General features: G+C 36.0%; 1 protein-coding gene across 3 annotated transcripts in view; it reads right to left on the reverse strand.

Annotated features, from left to right (window-relative positions):
• ALAS1_1 (5-aminolevulinate synthase, nonspecific, mitochondrial) overlaps nucleotides 1-10721 on the reverse strand; it is a gene marked incomplete at its 3' end in the record, with an annotated part of 17105 nt that extends 6384 nt beyond the window's left edge. Inside the window, exons 1-5 of one of the 3 annotated variants that reach the window (XM_051214772.1) lie at nucleotides 10594-10721; nucleotides 8135-8494; nucleotides 6038-6184; nucleotides 5115-5484; nucleotides 1406-1770 (exon numbers count right to left, since the gene is read on the reverse strand). In XM_051214772.1, the coding sequence (XP_051067956.1) occupies nucleotides 1406-1770; nucleotides 5115-5484; nucleotides 6038-6071 (769 nt within the window). In that variant the 5' untranslated portion in view covers nucleotides 6072-6184; nucleotides 8135-8494; nucleotides 10594-10721. Of the gene's footprint in view, nucleotides 1-1405; nucleotides 5485-6037; nucleotides 6185-8134; nucleotides 8495-8539; nucleotides 10312-10593 lie in introns of those variants that run through there. The other 2 variants (XM_012936910.3, XM_051214771.1) reach the window with 2 other exon arrangements.
• Nucleotides 10722-18836: the final 8115 nt, after the last annotated feature.

Here is an 18836-nt window from a genome sequence, read left to right on the forward strand (position 1 = left end):
TGAGCGATAGTTATTGTTTCTTGAAGTCAAGACCAAAACTGAAATTTACCAGAGAGGCTATAATTCTGCTGGTAGCATCAGATATTCGGTTAAAACTGAAGAAACTTAAGCAGTTTGCAGGAATGCCAGATACCATTACTTGCGAGTACACTAAGAAGTGATTTATTTAAAAATTCGTACATACTATCTGGGATGACACTCCAGGAGACAATGCTTTACAACACTCAAAGCCGGATGTTCGCTGTGAATGTTAAAAACGCGAAGTATTAGATAAGAAAGGCATTGGGTTAATATTATAGTGAATCTTGATTGACCGAGTTAAATGCAATATGCACATTTCCATCTATCAATTGCCTCAACAGGATATAACTGTAGGACTAGTGTGAATAAAATTTAAATGTGTTCGACTAAAAATAAAATGAATCCCTGAAATTTTTATTAGTAGCGTGAGCCGCATGAGAGGACTGTGAATTTATTAGTTTGACTCCATGACTCGCTTTTAGTCAGATTAGGAACTTTACATGTTTTACCTTAAAACCCACCAGTACCACATCACTATTCTTTAACTTACTATGAGTGACAGACACCTATTTATCTAAGAATATTAATTTCCGTGTCAAATGTTTTTCATTTTCCTACTTTATTCTTATTGACCTTATTAAAATAATTTTCCTATTTCAATTTATGAAATGGTGGGCTTGTTGGTCAAAGGCTTAAACTTTCAAGCAGCAGGCTATATATCGAAACCCTGCGCGGCATCTACATTGGTTTGAGAAACCTGGTAGTAATACCATTGATCCTCTTGGTATAAACAGTTCATCTCAAACTGAGTACGCGACGTTGTACCTGATAAATAAGTTACGTCAAGCGTGTGACGTATGGAAGCTTGGAAATGATATACTACTTTACGAAATCTTTTTCTTTTGTGTCCGATAGTCATAACGCCTATTACTGAAACATTATTAGACCATTTACAGGAACATAAGTTGATTAAAATGTAGGCATTTTTAATAATTTTATGTGTAGTCTACTATTACAGGATAATCAGAGTGTGAAGAAATACTTATTAATTGCCAAAGTTTCTTCAGTGAATATTTTGTAACCAGTCTATATTGAACAGTAATTATTAAAGTCTTCAGGAAACATGTGTTTAACGATTAAAAGACCATATTACACAAAGTAAACTCCTTATTTAAGATATTTTAAATAGTGAATACATGATAAGTAGAATATATTGTTTTAAATTTATTCTAAAGTTATTCTTTTTTTGCCGATTTTAAAACGGAATGTCAAAAAGATTAGTACATTATTATCATTTAAACCTATAAACGGAAAACTAACAGAAGTGACAATTATAAAAACTGTTTCAATGTTAAATATATAAGAGATCAACATAGTTAATTACCTGACATTGAATGGACTGTTTCAAAAGCAATTAGTTTCGGCGAATCCTTAGGTATATTTGCAAGTAACGAAGTTAGGTGTTTCACATCATTATGTCTATAGATAATTTTTGAACAACGACTAGTTCGAATCCCATGTATCATTGATGCATGATTACCAGCATCAGAGATCATTGTTAATTCCGGTATACGAGTTCCTAAAGTATGTAATACAGCTTCATTAGCTACGTAACAACTTGTAAATACTAAAGCTGCAGGTTTTCCATGAAGATCTGACAATTCAGCTTCTAATGATTCATGTAACAATGAGTTACCAGATATATTACGTGTTCCACCTGAACCAACACCATGTTTACGTATGGTAGAACTAAAAAATGTTTTATAGAAAAATTCATTGTTATATGGGTGATTAAATCAAGAAAACAATTATGAAATTGCTCCAGTCATATGAACATGACTAATCCTTGTTATTCATTCATTTTGTTGTTTCACTGATATTATTCAGTATGTGTGTGCACTAATTGTATTATCTGTATAGGGTTGTGGAGATTGTTGAGTTTTAATTGAGATCATGAACCGATCAATGTTAAACCACCATCGAAAACCTGAAGAGACTAGAAGACCGTTTCGTCCTAGTATGGGATTCCTTAGCAGCACGATCCCTAACAAGGGATTCGAATCCAGGGCTTTCAGTCTCGCGCGCGGACGCTTGAACTCCAGATAACTGAGCCGGCATCCAACAATGTTAATGTCTAATTCCAACTAATCCAAAATATTGCACGACCATTTTTTATTGTCTTCGGTGAGTAACTGCCTTACACCAATACAGATTAGTCCCACTGGTTAAGGCTTCTTACTAGAACTCTGAGAATTACCTCTCGAAGCTAGTGACTAGTGAGCACATGATAATCATCAGTATAAGGTTGCGTTCTACCGCCAAACCGAAAGTCCTGGGTTTGGATCCCGCGTGAGGGGTTGTGGATACGCCCTGATGAGGAGTCCCATACTAGGAATAGACGCTCGTCCAGTGCTTCCAGGTTTTCAACGGTGGCCTAACATCTGTCACTTCATGATCTTAATTTTATTAACTTACATTTTAGAAACAAAATTATATTTATTGACTATGTTTATATAGATACCTGTTTTGACCATATCCCTGTTAAGACCGTGTGCGACAGTACAAGGACTCATTCAAGAAATTCATCTGTAGTTTATTACTTCCTCCATACCTATATATGTGAGTAATATAAAATCCTATAAGATAAATTACACCCTTTATTCTTAAAAAAGAAACATAATTCTAATATATGTAGTGTTTTAACTTAGATTGATCTATTGTATTTTTCTACTAACTATAAGGGAGAAATGCAATAAATGTATAGACAAACGGAAAGTCTAGATAATAGGGTACTTAGTGAAAGATCAATTGGAATGATGTACCACGGTAAAAGTATTGTAGAAGACTCAATCAGGCAGACCAGACAATGAAACTGTGTAAATAAGTGAAGTGACTGTTGGTTGTTCATATGATTTTAGTAAGTAAATGTCACGAGTGGGGAATACGAAATCAGATTTACCTTAAACAGTATTTGTGCTCAGTATAATAAGACGACCGAAAATAAATCATATCATTTATAAGCGCAGTCGCATAGGTCATTGGGTAGATCGGTTATACTTTATATCGTTATAACTAGAACATTCTGTCGAATTCTATTTCACTCATGGGAACCATGAGAATAGAATATCCGGAACGAATTTAGCATCGTTCATGAGCTTCAAACAAAATTATTCACAATTCTGATATATTATAATGCAATTCCACATATCAGGTGATCCATCTTATTAATTTGTATAGCAAGCAGTTTTTATAAAAGAGATTAATATAGTGATATATAACTTATCCCATTACACATGTCAGTCAGTAGCAACGTAGAACTTCGTACGTATGTACATCAGTTCGAGTTGCCACACCACGTTAGCACAGAGATGCAGTGGTCGATTCAAATCCCGTAGTGGTAGAGGTAATAAGAGTATAAGCAGTAATCGGGAAGATTAGTGTTTGGAGATGTTACTTAAAGAGTATAATACAGTGAAATAAATTTGGGAAAAGAAAAGAGACAGGGAGGAATAAGGAGATCAAAATTTGGGAGAACACAAAGAGTGTATGCACCTGCGCCATTGCAAACGATTTTGAGCCACATGTTAAATTAATTTAATTGAACTATTAGTTTCATCAATTATTCTATAAGTATTTAATTTGTCATTACTACACTTACAAGCAATAACATACTCTTGTTAAACAGAATTTTACAATTACTCATTGAATAGTAAAATTATTTGATTTGCAGAACTGTTGTGCTTTAATTGAATGAAACTACCCTTACAATTTAGTTGATTTCTGAAATTTCATCTACCAGGTCATCTTATTTGGTTCATGATAGTGTAGGGGTTGAGAAATAAACACCAAATTAAATAAAAAAGAGACTTTCGATTTCAATAATAACGGTAAGAATTTCACGCCACACCACCATTTCTCTTGAACAGTTTGATCTAACATTAATTTATTGATATACTTCGTCGTGTTTGTGCTAAGTGATAACTTTTTTGTACATGATGATATACGTAATTCAGAAATGAAAGGTCAGAGTATACAGGTGGAAACACGTGAAAAACAAGAATTGATGGAAAAAAAATCATAGCACTATGGATATAACATTAAAATATTAATTTTAATTGGATTTTCAATGGGCTTTGATTCACGCTTTACCTTATTATCCTTATTATTCACGTCTCCACTTGTATAGCCTGATCTTTTATTTTTGAGATAAAAGTATCTTCATGAATTGTGAGATTATATTGATCAGAATGCATATTATAGCACATACCACATAGTACATATTTCTAATATACTTAATTGTGACACTACACTGTTTGAACATAATATAGTTGTCATCGAAATGAAGTTGGATTTTCTTTTACAAATAATCCAACGTTAATCCGTGTTTAATATGAAAGGAAAAAGTATGTGTTTAACTAAGACTGAGTACCAATTACTATGTAGTAGCAGAATTTTGGCGATTTACTGACTACTACTACTACTACTGCTAATAATAATAATCACATTTATACCACAAAGTCTTTAAATGAACAGGTACTATCGTAGTGAACGAGAAGACAAGTGGGCACAATCGAATGTATTTGAACACAAAATTACAGAAAATTTTAGTAAAATCTGAGAACTATACAGTGAATACTTCATTTGCAAAATGTCAATCAATTGTCTCAGACTTCACTGTACTTTCGTTTCCACACCAATCGTTATTTGTTCTCGTTCTCTTTCTTCGATCCTCTTAACCTTCTGTCTCTAGACATTGCACTTTCGATTGACGATACATACTACTTATATCTGTTGAGATCAGTAGCACACACCACACTATGAAATAGAATAACTAGTTTACAAAACTTACGATTACAGAAATAACACAGTTGGTTATCTGTGAAAGGAAACTATAAAATATTTGGGAGATGAACAATTATAAGATAAAGGTCTTTTGTAAGTCACCACCCAAACATTATAGCCTCTAAGTAACATACCTAACATCTGTTCGCCATATTGGTGTCAGCATTGATAAGGTTATGTCAATGTGATTTGTCCACTAAAAGTTCATAACAATCACAACTAACTAAAGGGGATAAAAAAGCAACACTTACATGGCAGCTTCCTGAACTTTAGGATGCCAACTCATTCCCAAATAATCGTTGGAACACCAGACAGCTACACGACGTTTCATACCACTAGAATAATCATCTGCAAACGGAAATTCAGATGCGTCTCTTAAAATTCTCCTAAATACTCGATAAGTAGAGTCTCTTTTTTTTCTTTCTACTTCAGACACGAAAAACTTATTATAATTGAAACCTAGGCAGCTATCACCATCATTACACACCGAATCGATTGTTTGGGAATGTTCTGGATCAGCGTTCTTTATCGTTATGTCTGTTGTTGGCTGAAGACTTTTTCTCGCAACTATACTCTTTTGCCAACCAGCGAATAAGGCACACGTGTTTGGAATACATATGTCTACAAAAAGAATAGATAAAAAATATAATCAAAAAAGAACGCTTTTAGATACTAACATTGTAATGAATAGTTTTTTTCACAAATCAGTACGAACAAAACAGTGAATCAGTGGTCTAAAGGTTAACTATTTGCTGTGAGATCTAAAGGTCTTAAGTTCAACCTCTGATTGGGCCGTGGATACCTACTGCTGAGGAATCCCATACTAGGACAAAACGGCCGTTCACTTCTTTCTGCTCTTTTATAAGTTGTTTAACCAAGTTTACGATGTGATGTAAACTGTAAAATACAAAGCTGGTGTTCATCAAGAAATAACACATCGTACTATAGATAACACGTAGAACTACTAGGTTACTTCATTCACAATTCTGAAATTTGTATATAGAAAAATATGCACATCGAACCCTGCAAACAAGGTGAGCTCATGACAGAAATTAATGAGAATTTAACACGAAGTGTATTCGTTTTTTATGTGTTTTAATGTAAAAACAATTCTTAAGTAATTGATATACTTTCTGCAATATATTTATATCTTCCAAATAATCATTCAACTTACCATCAGAAATCCCACATAACTGGTTTTGATACATCTCGTTTTCGTGATTGTTAGAGGTTTGGGCGCACAGATAATCATTTGAACATGTTGACTCATATGAATTGACCGTAAAAGGACATTTTTTCAATAAGCACTCTGAGACATTCTCTAAAATACAGAATTAATTCGATAACAAACTAGATGGAAAAAATATTTATAGAAAGGGTAACATACAAAGCTGACAATCAATAACGATGACCAAATAAATGTGTTAATTTTGTTGACTGAACATTAAATGTCAGGTTCTGGAGCGAGGGTATAGTGATTAAAGAATTTGACTTCTTAACGAGTAGCAGGTTCGAATAATGTTCCATCTATTTCAGCTTAGCCAACCACAGTGTCACTATCCTTTCAACAGTGTGTGGCTCATAGGTGGGTACATAAACTCGTACTTAGTCATTGGGTTATATGGTCTCAAGACGCTGTTAATTTTTATATCAGTCATCAAATAACAATAATCACTTTCTATCAACTGTATTAATACGGTTTATCGTTTTGCAGAAAAAAGTAAGCCCCTGCTAGTTCATTGGTCCAAATACAAAACTTTCAAGAAAGAGTTCAAATACACCATTACAATTACATATATCTATGCAGCTGGTGAAAGTTGTCCTCAAATTACATGACAAATTCAATTCATAAATTAATAAACAAATATAGGCATGATTATCGGAATAAGTTTCATGCTGTTTATGGATAACCCTGAGGTAATTTTCCCACTATTACTAAATGGGAATGCCCGGTTCAAAGTATGAAAGGGGTGGTTTAGCAGTTAAGGCGTCCAACTTTCAGCCACTATATCCAAGGTTCAAACCCCGCTTCCCCTACCTCGTTTTTGGTAACCGGGCAGTAAGATTACTAACAATCACTTTAAATGTAGCTGAAATCCGATTACTTGACGAGTTTATTTACAGTTAAATGAAACTTAAGACAGAATTTGAGACAGAACTATCCATACCAAAAATAAGAATTTAGCTCATAAAGATTTCGTAAAAACTTAAACGAATAGTTCTTGAATAGTCGTGATTATACAGAAAGTATATAAGACCCAATCACATCTGTATGAAATTTCAACGACTGGAATTAAATAACTCCAATGTTCCTCTCGATTGTCTGATTTGAACTTCTGGGAAATAATCGAAATTAACATTAATAAATGTAGGATCATGAAGACAACTATCAAATTGTGTTCAAATGAACTTGGTTCATAAAGTAAATATGTTATTTATTGTGAAACGGGCTCAAATAGCGGTATTTGAAGATGTGTATTTATGTTATTCTTATTTGAATCCAGTAATCATGTATTCATAAACTATGATAAATCTATTCAATAAATGGTTTCACGCTGAACTCCTGTTTGGACATTATATGTCGTAATGTAAATCCAATAATTACAGGTTTACATATCGAACTTGAGTCAAAAAGTAAGAGATTTGGAAACAACACTAAGACGAGCAGAGATAAAAAGGTCGTGTGGGGTTCGAACCTCAGCCTAAATGGTTATAAGTCAAACGAATTGACAACTATACCACCATCATATATAAGTCACTACAAACTGGAAGAAACTTAACGAATTCACGTAGTTTAAGATGAAATGGTTCCTATCTCCGAGTATTTTCACTTGATATACACGAGAGATATAGTAACTTCAGATATTAATTTAAGACTAGAAGTTTTATACCAAATTGGTTGGAAACAGTGCTGCCAGCCTTCTCGTTCGCTCCTTGTGAATATGAAAAACTATAGAAATATGCTTTCCAGTATTTATTCATTGAATGTTTTGTTGTGCGATTCGCATCACATTTCTGGGGGAATTTTACAAATTATATACATCAGCTTACTTTACTTCGTATACTTTAAAATAATGCTTTATTCCAAAACAATTCAATCTAAGTCTTTAAAGTTAGCAAAAACGCATTTTAGTTCATGGAATACTTAGGCGAAGACATTTAAATATTTTGCCTTACAAATATTCCGTTTCATCTTTATTAAGACAGCTAGGTTAAAACTAGGACAATAAAACAGGTTTGGATAATATGCATAAAAATTCTGACCACAGACCTTACAACTATGTAAAAGTGAAGGATTGAATTGACTGCCACTGGGTAAGACATGTATTTCTGTGGATTGTCCAGTTTTCATTTGAGGAAAACCAGAAAATAGACCTGTCTGGCCACAAGAAGTAAAAATATAGAAATATAGGCGATATAAGAGATAAGGGCTTACTACAAACTGATGATTCATCTGACTGACGCTCTATAGCGACATCTGAATACATTCTAGGACTGGAAAGTGGAGTTCCATCAAACAAACGCCTAGCAAACGGACATCTTGGTATTAATTGGATCAACTGTTGAATATCTCTTTGAATCACAGTAGGAGACAATTTACGCAAAAACGGGCACGACGTCATTGTAAAACCTTAGACACAAACAAACAATAAGTCATAATGAAAAACAAACAAACCAGTTATTTATTACTAAGAAGAATATTTATCAGAATATTAGAAACTGATGCGTACACATTAGTATATTGCGAAAACAAATCATTACATCAACTTAAGACATGACAACTTTTCTAGAGAGACGAAATTGATCCGGATGAATGACTGCATTCGACGCTTTTTGGTACGTATGGACTTTTTCAGAATTACCAATTAAACGAAGGACGAATTTAAATGTGGTAAACTTGTAATGTACTGTTAGAAGTTATGAAAACTCATCCAACCTATAATCACAAAATTACTTTTCCGTGTTTGATAGTGATACTGATAGTTGTATTTTATGCAGATTCCCCAATGTGAACTGTAGTATGAATGATAACCATTTTATATGCTAGATTTAGGGAGGATAAGTGAGAAAATATATACTGTAGAAGAAAAATGAAAATAAGTACAACTATTTCAACTCAATTAAGTCTGAATTTACTTCAGTAACACTGAACTGCCTGACTACACAGTAACGTTGCTTAATCTGTAATATATTAAAGATTAAACTTCGGCAGACACCATATGATGCATAAACAGGTAGTGATAATTAATCATATGATGGTCCAACTTCAAACTAGTGACTTTCAAATCCAAACTATGCATTGGTTGAGGAATCTGGTAATGTTTAGTCCCAGGATCGTTACAGTAATAATAATGTAACTCAGTCTTCAAGTCTAAGTCTGTATACTTGACTTCTAACGACCCTTTTAGTCAATCTAATGTTCCTACCGGCTGCCTAAAATCCAATAGGTAGAATTGAAATCAAACTCGCAACTCAGGTGTAGGAATTCAAGTGCAATGGCCAAATCAGTGCTTTATAATTAATGTTAAATATAGCACAATGTGCATCTATTTGACGAGTTTACGTTAAGCTGTTATAAATTAGGTCACACTGACTGATAGTTTGAAGAACTAAGGCCGAAATTCAGAACATAATATAAAATTACCCTAACTATTTATGAAAACAAATCGGGAGTCTGGACCATATCTTTAACACGATCTTGAGGATGTAAGACTCAATAACCATACTATATCACCATATTTCTTCAAATCTTGAAGACCGTATCATTGATAATCTGTTTGTACCTGATCTTTTTTAGATATTTACGATTATTTGTGATATAATATCTAGCTTTATATCGCCTTTACCTCAACCTATATATCAATGTAAAATATTACGATTGTGACAAACCACATTATCTGCCTATCAGTATAATAAAAAGGAACTATAAGAAATTATATCAATCACGTATAAAATATTCGAAAGTACCTACTTCATAAGTTAATGTATACAAATTAGATCCTAACAACCTAGACGGATGTATTATGACAGGAATATGTGCATAAAGTCCCACATCTTACTAACAGAATGTAGCACAAGCTGTGTAACGCTTAGTCATATATTCGGTCATGTTATGGTCCTGGAAGAGGACATTACAAGAGGCTTTGCAGTAATCACTCTTCCCAAACGAATTATGAAAACAAGGTTAAACGAACGCTTTTTGGCTATCCAGTCAACAACAAAAACTATTTAGACAAGCACTAACTATTTAGAGTTTTAATACATCACACCACCAGGTATAAACTAGTGCTGGATCTTGGTAAAAATCGTGTCCCAACCCATTGAAATACTCTTTGTGCAAGATTTTCAATCTTTCGCAATCTGGTACAGAAAACGGACCTTTATAATTAAACAACAAAACCCTAGCATTTGCAATATCCAAGTACTTTGCGAGTAATTCCATTCCCTACATTTATTAGCTTATGTATTGTATTATATATATATTTATTTATTTATTTACTGTCCGAAAAAATATGGACTACTTAGTGGTTGGAATTCTTGAATCCTAAAGGTTGCTTAACCAAATGTGCGGGTTATTTACTACGGTAACCCATATTAGTCCAGTCCTCCCTACAAGCTTGAACTGTGGAATTCTCAACTGAGTCGTTTTCAACTATCTTGTAATTATTCATATAAATTTGACCACAAAAGTAAAATACCACGACTTCAAAACTCTTGAAAGCTACTTACTATTGACAGAAATATGTAAAACCAATAAACACTAGCGCTTCACACGTCTACAGTAACGTCCAAAGTCGTTAAGCCTTAAAGTGCTACGCACAAATGTCATTGGTTGATTTTACAAGCTCCTAATTCAGATTCCATTGAATGTTTCAATGCTCTTTGTGCTTGATAAGTTATCCACATGCACCCTATCAAAGGCCAGGACATTTAATTTCATGGATTGAATCATTATCCTGGAATCTGTGAGTACCGTCTAAGGAGATCCCTTGACGGTCACACGTCTTACTAGGGGAAAGATCTCTAAGCATCAAAATCACCCGAAGCTACTTCGTGTAACAATCACTAACGCTACCGAAGTATTGGATATCCTACTAGCTAATCACTTATTGAAATCAGATGAGAATGTAAGAATACTGCCTTGCATATCGTATTCTGAGCGCGATCTCATCCGGAACACCCTAAAGTATCTCTCGAGTTTTTCCGCGGAAGAAATACCACTGTGCAAGGTGTGCTGGAAAAAACGGTCCCTGGTCACTCAAGCCCTGATATTAGGGAATGGAGATTCACCGAGCGATCCTTGAAGCTCGAAAACATACTGACTCAACAAGTGGTGAGATGAGCCAAGAAGGACGGAGATTCTAGGCCCCGGCTAATGAAGATAACTTTCCCATCCTCCCATATGGCGGCGGCTACTCTGGAAGCATTCTATGCCCACAGAATTCAGTATGACTGGAATCCATATGCATCCGGATAGGCCACAGGACGCCAGGATCAAGCACAAATTCGAGTTAGAGCTGACCATCTCACTTTTGGACTGTCTTGATTATAATAAATGTGTAACGGATAGACTGTCAACTCGAAAAACATTGCATAGGAAGCCTACCTGTCCATTCACGTAAGACTCATACAAACACACAGGACAATGAAGCTCACTCGTTTCAAATCGAAATCATAAACTGCTTATACATGAACGCCGCGAGTTTACCGAATGGAATGGATTGGCTACGTGAATTTAGCAATGCTAATAATGCTCATCTGATAAGTATATCCGAAACTTGGATATCTTCTCAGCTTACGGACCAGGGTCTAGCAATACCCGGAATGTTTTCGTTTCGCAATGACAGAAAAACAAGAATTGAGAGTGGTGTAGCTTTTTACTTACGATATTGTCTAAAGGTTCATCAAGTGCACAACCAGGAGTTTATCAATCTTGATGAATCCGTATGGTGCTCAGTAGGATTGTCCACCACCTCAAGGTGTCTAGTTGAAGTCTTCTACAGCAAGCCCAATGCTGAAATCGAGTACAACAATAGTATGCTGGAAGAATGATCCCACCCTACTCGTTTCGGATTCACTCATACCCTGATTCTAGAAGAAAAGACACTTCTTCTGGTCCGGATATGGTTCATTCTGCTATGCCACGAGAAGCGGCTGTAATCCTGACAACACTGCTTGGCGCGATGTTCTCACACTTACCGCATATTTGGAAGCCGGCTCACATCGCGCCAATTTCCAAAGTAGGTCGACGCAGCGAACCTTCAAGCTACCGGCCGGTGGCTCTTCTTTCCATACCTTCAAAAATTATGGAGTCCCTGATATGCGACTATTTATTATTCTTAAATCCCAACAGAATAGTTTCAGGGAGGGTTACTCTTGTATAGCCAACCTGCTGACTGTGGTGGACACATGGACAACCATCCTTGATCACAAGGGGAATGCTGACGTCATTTGCCTTGGCTTCTCAAAAGCTTTTCATAGGGTTAACCATATATGTCTTCTCCATAAGCTAGAAACGACTGGGTATCAAATCACCTCCAATCGACCGGCTCGCTTCATGTTAAAAAATTGACATTTCAAGGTCAAGGTTAACTTAACTTTCTCTCGGTCTATGGAATGTCTTGGTGGGGTCCCCCATGGTTCGGTACTAGGGCCTCTTCTCTCGATCTATATAAACGATATTCCACAACAGGTATCGTTTGACTTAGTACTTTTGCTGAAACTTTGGAGAGAGAGATATGCAACCAAGAGGATATAATGGCACTTCAGGAGGGTCTGAATCGAATTCAAAGTTGGGCAGGTGACAACGGGCCTACCTTTAACACTTCAAAGTGTAAAGTAGTCCATCTGAGACATATTACAGGCTACAGTTATAGCTTAGGAAACTACTCACTAGAAGTATTCGAAGTTGAAATGAATTTACAAATGCTGGTACTCTACGATCTCAAATCTTTAGCCAACTGGTACAAAAATGTCTTTCGAGCAAACCTGACTAGTTTTACGGCAGAACTTTCCACGTAATCTTCAATAGTTTTATTCGTCCCCATTTAGTGTACAGAAACATACTATTTCCTCCCTCACTCCAAAAAACAAAGACAAAGGCTAGTCACGAAATCGATTCGGGGACTTAAATTCAGACCTTATGAAGAGGGCCTCCAATCACTTAACCTTTACCCATTAGAGTATAGACATCTTAGGGGTGACCTTTTACTGGCTTACAGCATCCTTAACACTGCTGTTCATCCTCATAAACACCTACTTAAGTTTTGCTCCAACACAAACCTAAGGGGTAACACTCAGAAACTGGAAAAATAACATAACAGAACTGACTTTAGACACAACTTCATTTCTCTAAGAGTTGTCAAATGACAGAATTCGCTGCTGACTGAACTAGTCCAAGCGACTTTTCAGGAGTACTTTAAGAGGAAACTTGACCTATTCTTAAGGACTAAGGATAATATCTTATTATGATTTACCAATATCTTTTTTTCCTCTATTTTCGTCAACATACCTAGGTTTCTGCCTGTAGGTATTGGTGATCCACTGTTGCTAGACGTAGAAGCCTGTTAAGCCGAAGCTTCTTCTATTCCGTCAACAACCATTTGAACCATTTGAAGGAATTTTGTAGGTGCTCTGAGGTGAAAATCATTTTCAGTGTATATGCCCGTCTTTTATTTTCGAAGTATTTGTCGAAACCATAACATATCTTCAAAATTAATGTGTCTTTCGGCGACTAAATATACTACTCCTTCCGTGTTTTGTTGTAATTTGCCTCGTTTGTCTCTGAGATATCGTTATTTAGGTTTGCAGGTGCCATTGTAGTAGCAAATATATGCTTAAAATCAGCGTTTCTGTAGATCGTTAGAACTGACACTGACCTCAGTAATTTCACCAGATGCACCGTAGCTGAATAAGCTCAGACAAGCATCCTCACCAGATCACCATTTGGTACGCTGTTCTACTCATCCCTTGCAACAAACAATCAGTTTAGATTGTAAGACCATTGAAATGTCACTGTGCCCCAGCCAAATCATCCGACAGTCGGTTCACTGAAGGTCTGACAGTTCACCGATCCTCGTCAAGGTCAACGGCAATCAACGCACATCAGATAATTGTCCACCGCGAACGTCCTCATGCAGCAGTGGTCGCATTCTGTTTTCTGTACCTATTCTTACTAATATATTGCTTTAGTAAAGTCGTTTGAGTTGTACGGTTATCAGAGCAGCCTTAGCACATGAATACGACGAAGGGGTAATCCACATTAGGCAATAACTGTGGGGTGTGACTGTGACCTTAGCTAGTTGATCATGCTCTTCCTGGCTAACCGGAGTCGGCCCCTAGTTATTCGACACAGACCATCTGCATTAGCGATCCACAAGATCAAACACTGCACGACACGTTGAGTACCTTTTAAATAAATTTTTGAACTCCTTCGCTCCTGACATTTGATTTTGGCTGGGTATGAGATCATTAGATTATAAAGAAGTTACGGAAGAAAGCGTTTTTAAACGCTAAATATTCGTGATATCTTCAGCGGTTATCTCGACGTGATCTGCTACAGAAAACACAAAGCTGTCTGTTTCTGTAAAACTGTATATTTATATTTTTACGTATCGTGATATTATTTTGTTTCTCAGAATTTTTTAGCATGGTTATGCATTCTATTTTTTTGTGTCGGAACTCATACTCAAAATGTCCAAGACTAAAACTCGTGTCATTCTGGTCTAATGACATCAAAGCTTAGTGCTGTTATATAGAAACATGGCCCTGAGTTTACAAGCGCGTATTTCATAAGATCCTCAAATGAACAACTCCAGGGAAGTACAAAAATCATGCGTTCTGACTAAAATGTGATGAGCGCAATCTTCAAAGTGAAGAAAACTACTGCAAAATCAACTGTGCTCTCACAACACCATACGTAAACACCCATCAGTATCATCGTAGATAGAGGAGACTTGGTTTTCGAAGCAGTCTTACAACATTGGGTTAACAACACCTAGCAACCTTGGACATTCTTCTCGAGACAGTTGCAAGACAGCACTTTTGGAAGGCAACTCCTTGCAACATATTGTGCAGCAGGAAAATTTTGAAAGTCCATTGAGAGCCGACAATCCACTACATACTCCGACTGAAAACCTCTCACCTGTTCTCTAAGCTCGTCTTCAAAAAGTTACTTCACTCGAGAGTCTCGACAATAGGATCACATTACTTCAGGTATACAATATATTTCTTGGCGAAAAATTCAGTCACAGACACATCGTCTCTTATAACTTATTTGAACAGTTTCCTAGAGTTCAACCCTATGAACTCGCCCACGTTCAAAAGGAAGACAGTGAACTTCCTCACGAGTTACTCGATACAATCCTGAAACAACAAGTCAAGCTGAAGGGCATTGATCAGGAAACTTTACTATGTGACACATCTACAGGTAGGAATCGTCTAATCGTGCCGGAACATAATGGACGCAACGTCTTTAATACACTGCACGAACACGCTCGTTGAGGTGTACGAGAAACTATTAAAGTTATAGCAGAATATGAATAAACATATGAGCGTTTGGGTACGCTCCTATGTAAACTGACGGAAATCCAAGGTGATTAGGCGCAACAAATATCCCTTAGCCTCTTTCATATCTTCCAACTCTCGTTTCAACCATGTTCATCTTGATTTGGTAGGACCCAGATTCAAATAGATAATCTGCAAACGTATCATAATGGACTTTTGTCACTTGATATTCTCAATGCATTGAAGACTGACATTAGATACACTGCATCCGAGCTCGTTTCCAGTACGACATTTTGACTTCCAGAAGAATTCGTCAATCCTTTATCTTCAAATAGCGTGAACCAGAACTTGGACACGAACTGGGTCACAAACACTATACTTGTAGCGAGCCCATTCAACAATTGTATTATTTGTCTACTCACTGTAATTCAGACACCTAATTCACTATGTTAATTTCTGTGTGTGTATGATTGAGCGCGTGTCTGCACATCAACCTTAATCTATTCTCCTATTGGTTGTAACATACAGATAATCAATAATTTATTGTGATGTTTGAATTACCTAATGATTCTTTTGTATTTGTTGAACGCTCGATTTCGAATTCCATATACAATACATTCACTTGTGTCTTACTTCTTAATTCAATTGCGTTATTTCTGGGACTCTTAGTTCGTGCTATAATTCAAATAATTCAAAACATTATATTAGCGTCGCGATGGAGCCTGTACTGAAAAAGTTAGATATTCATTCAACTTCGGAAGCTTTTGAAGATTACTTGGAAAGGTTTGAAATCTGGGCTATGACCAAGGAAGATGATGAGGATGTTAATATTGTGGCACACTTCCTCACATTCATTGGAAAAGAAGCATACAGCTTATTAGGAATTCTGGCCATGCCGGAAAAGCCCATTTCGCTTTCTTATACAGCTCTGAAGGATCTACTGCTAGACTATGCTCAGTATACAAATTTCGAATGTCGTAAAGGAGGAAGATTTCGTAAAATGATTCATGAGGATATAAAAAAGTCCACTACATTACTACGTCATCCCAACCCAGTGCATACTCAAGGTTATTCGGTCAATTCATTGAGGAGTCGCAATGCATTTCACGAAGATGGACACAAGTTTAGACAGTGTTTGTCCTGTGGCAAGTTCCGCTCTTCCAATTTATGTAAATTTAGTAATTCTAAGTGCTTCAAATGTCGTGATATTGGACAAGTTCAGTCAGTTTGTAATGCTAATGTTCATCTTACTGCAACTAATATTAAGTCTTGTAATTCTGATTCTACTGAGTCGAGTATTCATGATGATCATTTATATTTATCAACGGCTTCAAAAGACAGTGCAGAGTCATATGGCAGTTCAGAGTTAAATGAAATCCACAATTATTGTGAGACAACAGTTCCTAATCAACCGATTTATCAGAATTCTCATGCTATTGTACCAGGTATGACTTTTCCTAATGATTCACATATTTCTAATGAAATTACTTGTTAAATGAACCTAATCATAATCGAAAACCTGATGTGGTTTGGATAGATGCTGATTTTTCTAACGATCCTACGCTCTGCAATGACAGTCCTAATGAATTTCATGAGAATATTTCAGAAGAATCAAATCCTGATGTCATATCATATATTACCTATCCTCATAATGTATTTGATCCTTGTGAAAAACCTGCTCAATGCGAAACACGAGTACTAAGTGACCTCGAGTTTGATTACATTTCGGATGATTTCATATCAACTGCTGTTTACCCTTATCACAAAAACACTTCTAATGTTTACTCTAAACAATGTGAGAAATATGTTTTAAATGAAGCCACATTATTCATAACTTGGGGATATGAAGATCCAACATTATTTCGTGGGGGAGGATAGTGTTGAAAAATCTATGGTTCGAATTCTAGATATTAATGATTTCATTACAAAACCGACATGCTGGCTGTATACAATTCCAGGTGAGTCTGTTCCGAATTCGTTTGTTAATTCCAGTACTAATGAGCACTTTCTAGATACTACAAAGTTTTTATCTTATACAATGTCGGACAGATTCAGGATGGACTTAATAAGAAGACGTACAACCGATTACATACACTTATACTCCTATTTAAGCTGTGGCGGATGTGGTGTTTGAATTAACTAATGATTCTTTCGTACTTGTTGAATGCTCGATTTCGAATTCCAAATACAATACACTCACTTGTGTCTTACTTCTTAATTCAATTGCGTTATTTCTGGGACTCTTAGTTCGTGCCATAATTCAAATAATTCAAAACATTATATTTATCCACACTTGATTGACAATCAAAAATATATATGGATTTTTAACACACACACATTCTTGGTTTCACAGTGTGCTTGCCCACTGTGCGCTTGTGGATTTTATTTGTCTTTAACAATTAAATATCTCTATAACTGGTGTTCAGGCTTCTGAACAATCTCGAGTAAATCCATAATTCTACTGGGAGATTTAGCCTACCTTAAATACTCAGTTATCGGGATATCATTTATTGAAGTAAGATATAGAGGAAATTTGCCCTCAACATACTCTTAATCATGACTTTCCATTCCAACTACAATGAACCTATGTCTATTAACCCGGCCTGATGGTTTGATACAAACATATTCGTGAACCTTAAAACATTGAGCAAACCCAAGCAGGACTTTAGAGTTTTCCACTGTGAACACAAATACTACATCATCGAGAAGAACGGGAAAGACAATCAAATCAATATTGATCGGATACGATTCTTTCTCTTGCAAGGCAACCATTTGGCGTTCAACTTTCCCACTCCACGACCAGAACTTACAGGCTCGTAGAATACAATAGATACAGGACAGTCAACAACTGCAAGAAAAAGCCAAACAATTTATTTTTAAAATAATTATGTATATTTTGGGGGACATTATTGTTTGCAGATGATGTCAAAGACTGGAGAACTATAAGAAGTGAGGCTAATCATTTTGATCCCCAAACTGACTCAGACGGATTAGTTGGATGGCCACAATGTTGAGGTTAGAAATTAATTCTAGTGCGAGTGTAGTAATGCACATGGGACAAGGTAGTAGTTGCCAGTACACTAACAACGGCACATCACCTCCATATGTACAGAAACACAAAGGCTTGGGGGTAATATTTAGTCTTGACTTTTAAGCACTGCGGCAGCCACCAAGGATTTTCGAGCGTTGTGGACATTTCGCCGAGCATTCACATGACTTGAAGAGTATATGTGTCGCATTTTATACCCCATCTATGTAAGACCACACCTAAAGTACCTTATCCAAGCACCCGAGGGATGTCTTATTGAGAATAATAACACACTCAAGCTTGTGAAATCGAAGTAGGGGATGGGTCTTACCAGACTCTTCTATGATGAGGGCTTAAAACTCCTGAACCCCTTCTCCGTATTGTATTGTACAACGCGAAGTGACCTTATATTGGAATTCCATATCTTTAATTGCGATGT

Source organism: Schistosoma haematobium, chromosome 2 (assembly GCF_000699445.3).
Source record: "Schistosoma haematobium chromosome 2, whole genome shotgun sequence".
NCBI classification, from domain to species: Eukaryota; Metazoa; Platyhelminthes; class Trematoda; order Strigeidida; family Schistosomatidae; genus Schistosoma; species Schistosoma haematobium.